This window comes from Mesoplodon mirus (genome assembly GCF_964341445.2).
Source record: "Mesoplodon mirus genome assembly, chromosome: 13".
NCBI lineage: Eukaryota > Metazoa > Chordata > Mammalia > Artiodactyla > Ziphiidae > Mesoplodon > Mesoplodon mirus.
In genome coordinates this window covers 24731283-24743379 of record NC_138989.1, presented here as the reverse complement: position 1 = coordinate 24743379, position 12097 = coordinate 24731283, and the positions used below count along the sequence as shown (strand labels likewise).

The following is a 12097-nucleotide window of genomic DNA, read 5'->3' as shown; positions in this document are numbered from 1 at the left end:
GCAAAAAAAAAAAAAATTAAATAAATAAATAAAAGGATAACTGAGATCTGTTTTAGAATACTCAAGCGAAATTTCAAATGTGGGAGAAGTGATAAAACAAGATTGACAACACACTAATAACTGTTCATTTCACTGGTCTGTTTGAATGTTTCCTTAATAAAAATTTTAAAAACAGTATGCCCTTATTAAAACATGAAACTCCCTGAGGGGAAAACCTCTGGAAACAGCAGGAAGAAGGATCAGCAGGAGAGGAGCCCAATGGGGGGGACAAAAATTCAGAATGGAAGAGTCAACAACTGCCGATAGGGCCACCCCTCTGGCATCAGAGCTGTTCTCTTTCCACCTGGAAGGATTTTAAGGGAGAGCTTAAATGGACCCTGAAAATAGATCCCAAGGGCTGACTACACTTTTCATTATTTCAACAGTAAATATTTGAGCACCAGCATAAGCTCAGCCCAGCGTGGGGATAGAGCACAGATTAGGGCACAGTCTGTGCCCTCAAGGAACACAGCCTGAGTCTCTGAGACACCAGGTCTTGCCGTCTTTGATCAGAAGAAAGAAAACCAAGGATCTTGGACCATGAAATGGTTCTTAGACACTCAGAAGAAAAGCACCGCCAAGGCCCTAGGCAGCATCTACGTGCAGGGCAGCTGTTGTTAACGGCACTCACTCTGAGCTCTAAGCATTCTCGGGACCAGACATCAGGATGGGATGAGGGGAAAGGACAGAAGAAGAGCACGTGGCCACTCTAAGCCCATTTTTCACAATGTGAAGAGACGGAATATTCCTCCAATCAGTGATTCTTCCAATCAAAGCACACTTGCCATGTCTAAGAAATGTGGAAAATGGACTCGTGGTACTTGGTCAACTAGGGAAAAAAATAAGCTAGAGCTCTGTTTCACATTTCATTAAAAAAAAAAATTCTATACAAAGAACTAAGTATAAAAACCAAGACCAAAAAAGTATTGGAAGAAAATACAAAAGACACGTTTCTAACCTTGGAGTGGGGATGGCTTTCTTACACAAGACCCAGAAATGAGTATGTTGGTAAATCTGACTATATCACAATGAAAAACTACTACATGACCAAAATACCATGGAGCAAATTTTTAAAACAGGAATAAAGAAAGAAAAGTCTCTCGCCCTCTGGGAATAATAAACCTAAAAGAAACTGTGGGCCCTGGGATCGATCGATTGATCAATCTATTTACCTATCTATCTATTATCTATTAGTGGCTGCCTATCTATCTATCTATTAGTGGCCTCCCAATGAAATGAAAATTCCAGAATTCACAAATTGCTTCTCTTGGCTAGAAAAAGCAGAATGCTGTCCTTATGAGGGGACAATACTTCATAGCAAACATAGCTAACAAAATGGCTGGGCCAGAGAACCAGAAAACAGACTCCCTAATGATCCACATACTATGGCTTCCACTTGGCTAATTTTAATTTAAGATATTTTCAAGGTTGCTCTCATGCAGGTCCCTATTGGGCCTCAGGTTTTCCTAATCAGCTTTTACATCCACCCCAAAGTGCGTCTGGCAGAAAACCTGCAGGTGGCGAGGCGCTGAGCCCGGGATGGGCCTGGCAGCCTGAAGACTTGCGCGTCATAAGCATCGTAATCCACTTGGATGGGAAGGGTGTTCTCAGATTCTTTGGGAGTCCCCAGAGCTGAAACACACAAATAATACAAACTGTCCTCAAAACACATTTCAACAAGAGGCCTTCGGATGGTCTTCATGAAAATCTGCAAGATATAGGTCATCATCACCATCTCCCCCTGAAAAAAATGGGATAATAACCCATTCGTCAGGTTACTAAGATTAAATGATTTATATGTCAAAGTGATATAGAGACTACTATTTACAAGCATTAAGTAAAGGCAAGATGATGGCAGCATTTCCTTCTGTGATCCCACTTTAAAAATATCATCTTGGGCTTCCCTGGTGGTGCCGTGGTTAAGAATCCACCTACCAATGCAGGGGACACGGGTTTGAGCCCTGGTCCGGGAAGATCCCACATGCCGCAGAGCAACTAAGCCCGTGCGCCACAACTACTGAGCCTGCACTCTACAGCCTGTGAGCCACAACCGCTGAAGCCTGCACACCTAGAGCCCGTGCTCCGCAACAAGAGAAGCCACCGCGTTGAGAAGCTCGCGCACCGCAACAGAGTAGCCCCTGCTCACTGCAACTAGAGAAAGCCCGCGAACAGCAACAAAGACTCAATGCAGCCAAAAATAAATAAATTAATTTAAAAAGTATATATATATCATCTTAATGTGTATATTTAGTCCTTTAAAACTTGCCACCCGATCCCTACAATTGACCTATGGAAAAGAAAAATAAGGTTTTGTTATCACCCATTTTGCAGCTGACAGGACAAAAATATACAGGATCACTAAGGGACCTTCCAAAGATCACACAAGGGGAACTCTGGTCTCCCAAACTTGGCTGTGAATTTTTTACGCAACCTCACAAAATCTTGTTGCCATGCGTTAGCTGACTCTTTCTAAAAGTGATGAAAGGAGAAAAAAATACTCACACGTATCACGACCATTTTTTGCTTTCTCAGAGGCAGGCTGCAAAATTAAATAGAGTTAATCACTCCTGGGATTTGCCTTGTTATTTATTTAATGCAGAAAACTATAAGGTTCTAAGACAAATTTCTCAAACGCTATTCATGACCGTTGGGGGATAGGGGGCTTCTTAGGCCTAAAATAACAGCATCAGTGACAGGCCCTAAAGGCTCTGCTGGTGGGTGAAACCTACCTTCTTTCCGGCCAGTTTTATTCGTGGGGTGAAACTATTACAAAAGAGCTGGCTTTTGGATGTGTAGAAACTGCAAAAGAAATAGACAGGGTCATTCATCTAAACCCCTTTCTTTCTTTTTTTTTTTCATTAATTTTTTTTTTTTTGGTCATGCCACATGGCATGCAGGATCCCGACCAGGGATCGAACCCATGTCCCCTGCAGTGGAAGCATGCAGTCTTAACCACTGGACCACTAAGGAAGTCCCTAAACACCTTTCATTTTAAACCTCAAGACACAGCTGGAATCTCAGCCATGGATCAGCCCTCCCAGGAACACCTTTGTCTCAGGCCTCACTGATCTTCCCAATTCTTTCTTTTGTAATTACTACAAAACATTAATTATGTTTTAAAATATTGTTCTATTCCTTTTTTTCCTATAAATTGTCTCATGTGCGCTAGTCCTGATTCCTAACTGGATTAGAATCTCCTCCTTGAGCTGAAATTAGCAGGAACACTGAGGCCTGGTCTCATGCGAAGAGGAGGCATGGGGATTTTTCTACAAATGGAGAGGCCCAGGCCCCGTGTTGGTCCACTACGGTCTGTGCGAGTTGGGAACAGGGGGAATTGGGAATAGTTGTGGAAATAAGTCCTTCAAACTTGTTTTTATGTTTTTCACCATAGACTGTTCTTATGTCACAGACATGGCTTTGCATATAGAGATGCTTTAAGCAAATGTTAGAACTTTGGTTTCCACATTCTCTTGACAAAAGATTTTATAGTAAGAATTTAACAGGTTTGAAGAAAAAAATGGCAAGGAAGCCAATGGAATCCCTGATCCTCTATGGCGAATCCAGATCTCACCCACCTGTGGTTTATCCAGTGAGGGATATTGTAGTCGTCGCCCAGGCGAGAGTCGCGAGGGCCACTCCGATTGTGCAGCTGAAAGGGAACAAAGTAGGGCCCAGGTCAGCTGGAAAGCAGGTAGGACCCGGAACTGCTCCAGCTTCTCTGATTCTAACTATTCTCAAGATGACCCTGCGCTGGAACCTGGCCTTTAGTGAGCACTGCAAAATCAATCACCTTGAACAACGGGACAGCATGCAGCGGCTGCTCCCCCATGCACACCAAGTCCACACCGATTCCTAAAAAAGGAAAGACAGAAAGAGTTGGTGGGGGGGCACTGTAGCGATACGTATCCCAATCTATTAGCCGTGTGATTTAAGTGGGTCAAGGTACAAGGCACAGCTGACTTATTCTCCTCACCAGCTCTGCCCGCGCGGTTAAGAAGTAGGTGCATTTTGTCTGTGTCCTCTTTACCAAGTCCCACCGCATCTGCCACTAATCAGTGCTTGACAGCTTTTGACTGCCTTGCAGATCGTGATTTGTCAAACAGACCGCCAGGCCTCCATGACTACAGTTTCAAGGCCCGAAAGGAAAGGGAACCTTGTCATCTCAGTAAAAAGCAAAATAATCCACATCATTCAACAGAGTTTCTTTACTGGCCATCGGGATTTACGTTCCCACCTCCATCTTGTTATTAGAACACAAATCAAATAGGGGGAGGGGGTGCAAGTCGGAGACGCACGGCACATCACAGAGGGAGGACTGGATGATTCCATGGTGCTTCCCAGGATGGGCTGATGGACACTGGATCCTGGAAACAAACCCCAAAAGGGGTTCTCCAGCGTCAAGTATGTTTGGGAAACTCAGAGTGCCAGTTATGTCCTCTAGAGATAAACAAGATACACTAACATATTCAAACTGGCAATTAGGAACTGTGCCGAACTCTGCATGACCCAGCATGTCCCAAGCCGACTGACCATGGAACTCTTTTTTGTCACCTGACATTACTCATGTCCCCAGATTCCAATGGGTAAGGGTAAATCAGGCTATAAACACAGCAGCGCCTCAGAAGCATTACCGTTATCTATCATCCGCTGCTTGGTCAGGATCATGAGTAGCCGGTCCACTTCGAACACACCCACCCCGGGCGTGATCACCACAGACATCTGCCCAGTTCGGTCAAAGTTGCGGTTGATGTAGTGCTTGTCAAACACTTGAAACAAAGCAAAAAGTCCTCCTGTGAAGATGCTACAGCTTATCAGAAACCAGCCAGTGGCAAGCGTCTCCATGCTCTCGGACCATTTCATCCATGTTTCTGTTAGAGCGGTTGTCACCTCCTGGCCTGAATTCACTTCTGTCCTTCCCCTTCTACAGTAAGAACTGCTTGAATACAGGTCTATGTCCCTGTTGCCTTTGTTAATATCCCTCTTCGAGGCTCAATACTTGCCTTGTGCAGCCTTAAATATCCAAATTTCATGTCGTTAATTTAAACCATCCATAAATGGATCTGTATTGAAAGTTAGAAGAATCAAATATTGATTTAAGACAATATTTGAGAGAGTGGACCAGAATCTTGTGATGACTTTGTATATTTGGCAAGTTAATTCTTCTTTCTTTTTTTTTTTTGGCTGTGCCATGCCATGCAGTTTGCAGAATCTCAGTTCCCCGACCAGGGATTGAACTTGTGCCCTCAGCAATGAAAGCACAGAGTCCTAACCACTGGACCGCCAGGGAATTCCCTAATTCTTACTCCTGAGCTGTGCGATTTTTACTATGGAAATTTAGTGCCATTCAAATGTGACAAAAAGGTTTACTAATAAAAGACCCTGTGCTCTAGAATCCCTAGCACCTGGGTACAGACACAGGGGCAGGCGATACACACAGTGAAGTGACCACACACCATCTCTTCCGTCAGTTGCCAGTGATGGACAGACACCTAACCAGAGCTGGGAATGTGGAATTCTAACCAGAGAGCAGAGACAGGGTCACTGCGAGCTGAACTCGGGTCTAGGAATTCCTGATGCTGCGGTTCCCAGAGCCACCCTCGTCCCCACCTTCCTCAACAAGGTGTTCAAGCCTTTTCTGGCTGCCCCCAAGAGTCCCTGTATCCTTAGAGTAAATTTCCTTTTTTGTTTGAATTCAGTAGGTTTCTGTTATCTGCAAACAAAGTATCTCAGCTAACACATAAATGCAGGGAGAAACGTTCGGAAGAAATCACATCACACTATTAACAATGGTCCCTCTTGGAAGGGTCTGACAGTGGAGGGAAGGGGGAGATTTTCATTGTACTTGATATACTTCTCTATTATTTGAATTCTAGGAACAATGGGCTCCTTCTGTAATTTAAAAAAAAAATGTAGATTAAAAAAATTACCTGGAAGCAACTGAAGGATGGAGTGGAAAATAATAAGAACGCAGTTTTTAGGAAAACAAAGGGCCCAAGGAGGACTTTCTCCAGCTCTTTACTCTTGGATCACCATGAGAAGCAGATGAGAAGAGCAAGTTGATTCCCAACAGAAAACCCAAGAGCTACATGGTGGCCATTAAAACCATCCAAACAGAAGTTACTGCTTTCAGTTAATCTGGGGGGTAGGTGGGTGGGGGCATCACCAGCTAGGTCTGGGTCTCTGCACATTAGTAAAAAGAAGGTCACAGCCATGTGGTCAGCAAGACATCCGCTCACTGTGGCTGGCGCCCTTACTCACCATTGAATGACAGATTGATGGCCTCTAGGTAGTTTCCTTGTGCTGAGGTAGAATTGTCTCCTTGAGGAAAGCCCTCTGAAGCAAAAGACACAAGAGAAGGAACAACATCTCATGAAAGATGGACTCGTAAGAAGCAAGTGGGGGGATTTCTCTGGTGGCGCAGTGGTTAAGAATCTGCCTGCCAGTGCAGGGGACACAGGTTTGATCCCTGGACCAGGAAGATCCCACATGCTGCGGATCAACTAAGCCCGTGCGCCACACTACTGAGCCTGCACTCTAGAGCCCACGAGTCACAACTACTGAGCCCATGTGCCACAACTACTGAAGCTCATGCACCTAGAGCCCGTGCTCCACAACAAGAGAAGCTTCTGCCATGAGAAGCCTGCGCACCACAACGAAGAGTAGCCCCTGCTCGCTGCAACTAGAGAAAGCCCAAGCACTGCAACGAAGACCCAATGCAGCCAACAATAAAATAAATAAATTTATTAAAAAAAAAAAAAAGAAACAAGTGGAAGGTGCCTTGCTCCACAGGCCCCTCCCCCTGCAAAAGGGACGTGACTGAACTTACTGCACATGCAATGATCAGTGGGACCCAACCTGACATAGAAACCCGGCCAGAAGCAGAAGCCATACTCAACACTGGAAGGGAAGCAAGCAGGAACCTCTTGGTCCCCCAGCCTCCATCTAACACCTCCTCCCCTGCCGCACCTTCCAGCACATAAATGCAGTACCTGCCTGTTCCAGTCGCACCAGCACTGGATACTGGATGAAGAGCTTTTTAATGGTCACGAGGAGGGAGGTCCACTCTTCTCTCCTCTCATTCTGCACCACCACCCTGAAAGGAGAACAATCACAAGATAGGTATCGAGCAGTGATGACACACAGGACATAGGGTCCCTTACTGGGCTTCAAGGAAAGGAGAAGAGGGGACGCCTGGAGCTGGGGTCATTTATCATATAGCAATATGTAGTAAAGTCGAATGCATTTAACAAACGTTAACAAAGAAGTGTAATCACATCGAGAGAGTGAAAATTAAAAATTGAAAACAAAAAATATAAAAACATTTCAAAATTGCCTAGAGATTATATAAATGCCAGTGCTGTGCAGGGAGATGAACATTCTTACAGACTGAATTACAATTAGGTAGCATATACGAAAAGCCTTAAAAGAAAACATCCATGTATATGTTTTTACACAGACAGCCAATAAACATATCTAGGTCAGGGAACTAGATCAGTGGAAAGGGATGGGTGGGAATCTGCTTACTGTATACCTCTGAACCTCTAAAATTTTGAACCATGTGAATGTATTCCAAAAAATAAGTAAAATTTAAATTTAAGAAGAGAAAGATACATTTCCATGTAACGTTAGGAATTTATCCTAAAGAAACACACAGGATCCAGAATAGCCAACACAGTATTGAAGAAGAACAAAGTTGGAGGACAGACACTATCCAACTTCAAGACTTACTATAAAGTTACAGTAATTAAGACAATGTGATATTGTGAATGAACAAATAGATCAATGGAACAGAATGGAGACAGAAATAGACCCACACAAATATAGTCAACTGATCTTTGCCAAATGAGAAAGGCAATACAATGGAGCAAAGATAGTCTTTTCAACTGGTGCTGGAACAACTGGCCGTCCACATGAAAAAATAAAAAATAAAGGAAGGAAGGAACAAGGAAGGCAGGAAGGAAGAAAGAAAAAAAGAAAGGGGAAGAAAGAAAAAAAATCTACTTGCAGTCTACCAATCAACAGCATTGGGATCATCAAACTCTCAGGATCCATCCCAGAACTTACTGAATCAGAACCTACATGTTAACAAATTCCCAGTGATTCATTTGTACACAGAGGTTTTAGAAGCACCAGTACAGTGGACCACAAACACTACAAAGGTGCTTTATAAATAACTCTACTGAGCTGATATTTAATGTGCTCTCTACAAAAAAAAAAATCTAGACACAGACATTACAGCCTGCGTAAAAATTAACTCAAAATGGATCACAGACCTAAATACAAAACATAAAACTATAAGACTCTAGAATATAACACAGGAGAAAACCTAGATGACCCTGGGTATTGTGATGACTTTTTAGATTCAATACCAAAGGCATAATCCATGAAAGAAAAATTGATAAGCTGGCTTCCCTGGTGGCGCAGTGGTTGAGAGTCCGCCTGCCGATGCAGGGGACACGGGTTCGTGCCCCGATCCCGGAAGATCCCACATGCCGCGGAGCGGCTGGGCCCGCGAGCCATGGCCGCGGAGCCTGTGTGTCCGGAGCCTGTGCTCCGCAACGGGAGAGGTCACAGCAGTGAGAGGCCCGCGTACAGCAAAAAAAAAAAAAAAAAAAAAAAAAAAAAAAAAAAAAAAATTGATAAGCTGGACTTCATTAAAATTAAGAAACTTCTGCTCTGCAAAAGACAGTGTCAAGAGAATGAGAAGACAAGCAGCAGACTGGGAGAAAAGACTTGCAAAAGACACATCTGAATAAATGACTATCATCCAAAATATACAATGGACCCTTAAAACTTTACAATAAGAAAACAAACAATACAATTAAAAAGTGGGCAACAGGGCTTCCCTGTGGCGCAGTGGTTGAGAGTCTGCCTGCTGATGCAGGGGACACGGGTTCATGCCCCGGAACGGCTGGGCCCATGAGCCATGGCCGCTGAGCCTGTGTGTCCAGAGCCTGTGCTCCACAACAGGGGAGGCCATAACAGTGAGAGGCCCACGTACCGCAAAAAAAAAAAAAAAAAAAAAAAGTGGGCAACAGACCTGAACAGACACCTCACCAAAGAAGATAGACGGATGGCAAATAAGCAGATGAAATGATGCTCCACCTCATACGCCATCAGGGAAATACAAATTAAAACAACAATGAGACAACACTATATACCTATTAGAAAGGCCAAAATCCAGAACACTGACAACACCAAATGCTGGCGAGGATGTGGAGCAACAGGAACTTTCATCCATTGCTGGTGGGAATGCAAACTGGTGCAGCCACTTTGGAAGACAGTTTGGTGGTTTCTTACAGAATTCTTACCATAAAATCCAGCAATTGTGCTCCTTGTTATTTATGCAAATGAGTTGAAAACTTATGTCTACACAAAAACGTGCACATGGATGTTTACAGAAGCTTTATTTATAACTGCCAAAATTTGGAAGCAACCAAGACTCCTTCAAGAGGTGGATGGTACAGCCAGACAAGGGTCCATTATTGAACGCTAAAGAGAAATGAGCTATCGAGCCATGAAAAGACATGAAAGAACCTTAAATGCATACTACTAAGTGAAAGAAGCCAACAGGAAAAAATTACATATTATATGATTCCAACCATATGACACTCTGGAAAAGGCAAAATTATGGAGACTCTAAAAAGATCAATAGTTCCAGGGGTTGGGGGTGGAGGAAGGAATGAGTAAGTGGAGCACAGAGGATTTTTAGGGCAATGGAAATACTCTGTACGATACCATAATGATGGAGACGTGTCATTATTCAGTTGTCCAAATGCAGTGAATATACACCACCAAGAAGCCCATTTTTTCATCTTGTTTGTTTTTGGTCTTACCCCTGGTCTGACTTTGCAATCCAAAGGGAAGTACTTTTAACACTATGATATGTGTTTCTCCAGACCCTTTTCAGTTTAGCCTGTTTTAAAATTGGACGTTCCTTTTTTTAAATTTGTTTTTGTTTTTAATAAAATCAAATATACTTTGGTAGAGAAAACAGCACTGTGAGCCTCCATGTACCTACTACTCATATCCAACAATTATCAAAGAGGATTACATCATTTTTAATGGGATGGCTGTATGATATTTTGTCAGTCTGAAATTCTACCATAATTTAATTCTTTATTGTTTGATATTTAATTTTTTTCTAATTTTTAAAATTATATGCCACTGTGAGAGATAGATACACAGTTATGCATCCCTGAGTGTTTCCTGTTTTTTAAATTCAGACTTTTTTAGAGCAGTTTTAATTTCACAACAAAATTGAGAGGAAGGTACAGAGATTTCCCATATACTCCCTCCCTTAACACGTTTCATGCCCCCCTCACCCAATTACCAACATTCCTCACCAGAGTGGTACATTTGTTGCAATTAATAAACCTCTAGTGACACACCATAATCACTGAAAGTCCATGGTTGCCCTTATTCTTTAGGAACAAAATGTTTTAATATCTATAATTTGCTCTTAAGTAAAATTTAGCCAAAAAACAAATGAAGTGGGGCTTCCCTGGTGGCGCAGTGGTTAAGAATCCGCCTGCCAATGCAGGTGACACGGGTTCGAGCCCTGGTCCGGGAAGATCCCACATGCTGCAGAGCATCTAAGCCCGTGTGCCACGACTACTGAGCCTGCACTCTAGAGCCCATGCTCCGCAACAAGAGAAGCCACCGCAATGAGAAGCCCGCGCACCGCAATGAAGAGTAGCCCCCGCTCTCTGCAACTAGAGAAAGCCCGCGCACAGCAACAAAGACCCAATGCAGCCAAAAATAAATTAAAAAAAAAATGAAACAAATATGGCATGATAATAACTGTTTAATCCAGGAATTGGGTATATGGGTTCATTATATTAATTCATTATTCTTTTCTGCGAGGTTGAAACTTTTCACAATAAAAAGTTTGGAAAGTCTAATTGCAATGTGGTATCCTGCATTCGATCCTGGAACAAAAAAGGTGCCTAAGCAGAAAAACTGATGAATCTGAGAAAAGTCTGATATTTAGTTCATAGCAATGTACCAGTCCTCATCTCCTAGTTTTGATAGATGTACCTTGGTTAGGAAATGTTCACAGAGGAAACTGGGTGAAGGGTATATGGGAACTCTCTGTACTATCTTTGCTACTTCTCTGTAAACCTAAAATTATTCCAAAGTAAGAAAGTTATTATTATTTTTTTTAAGTTAGGGAAGAAACAACCAAGGGAAAACAAAAGGCAAAAGCAACCCAAACATACTTATAGAAATCTTCATAGAATAGCCCCTTGTGATCCTGCCTAATTGAGGCTCGGTTTATTTCAGGAAATTCATCTGAAATAGAGAAGACAACATATACAGATCAGATTAAAAAGAGAAATTCAGTTTCTCCGCTTCCCCCTTATGGGTTGAAGAGTTGCATCACACACACACACACACACACACACACACACACACACACACACACACACACACACACACACACACACACACACACACACACACACACACACACACACACACACACACACACACACGTATCTGTTAAGTTGGTTTTAAGATGAATCACAGCCCACAGACTCCTCGAATCTGCTAATGGACTGTGTCATTTTCCACTCTACCCTACCCTCTAACAGAAAAGATGGGACAGATAGAACAGTGCCAAAGGAAAGAAAATGATAAGGAATGAATCGGGATGGGCGTGTGGAAAGCTTAACAAAAAAATAACTGTAGGAGAAAGACTTACGCACCAAGAGATTTTGCATCATAGAAAGTCCTAGAAAATAGGACCACTGTCACTTCATGACTACAGTTCTTCTCCTAGGGATGAGTAGAGAAAAAGAGGACTCAAGTTTATTCCATTTACTTCAATTCTGGGAGGCTCAGGGGCTCAGGCATTGGGTAGCATCATGTAATTGTAGGCTGCATAATGCAGTACACACAGCTCTGTCAGAGTCAGAAGGCTGGGACTGACTCCTGGCTCTGAAACTACCACTACATGACCTTGGGCAAGTTATGTAAAGTCCTAGGAATGTGGAAGGTGTTTTGAAAACTGCAAATCACGGGACTTCCCTGGCGGTCCAGTGGTTAAGACTCC

The 12097-nt window shown here is 42.9% G+C and overlaps 1 protein-coding gene across 2 annotated transcripts in view; it reads right to left on the bottom strand.

Moving 5' to 3' along the window:
• Nucleotides 1-12097, bottom strand: part of DEPDC5 (DEP domain containing 5, GATOR1 subcomplex subunit) — a 90909-nt gene that overhangs the window by 58631 nt on the left and 20181 nt on the right. For both annotated transcript variants that reach the window (XM_082640394.1, XM_082640395.1), the window contains exons 11-20: nt 11751-11820; nt 11262-11334; nt 7029-7132; nt 6298-6372; nt 4671-4805; nt 3830-3891; nt 3615-3688; nt 2769-2838; nt 2542-2578; nt 1551-1671 (exon numbers count right to left, since the gene is read on the bottom strand). In XM_082640394.1, coding sequence (XP_082496520.1) covers nt 1551-1671; nt 2542-2578; nt 2769-2838; nt 3615-3688; nt 3830-3891; nt 4671-4805; nt 6298-6372; nt 7029-7132; nt 11262-11334; nt 11751-11820 — 821 coding nt within the window. The remainder of the gene's footprint in view (nt 1-1550; nt 1672-2541; nt 2579-2768; nt 2839-3614; nt 3689-3829; nt 3892-4670; nt 4806-6297; nt 6373-7028; nt 7133-11261; nt 11335-11750; nt 11821-12097) is intronic.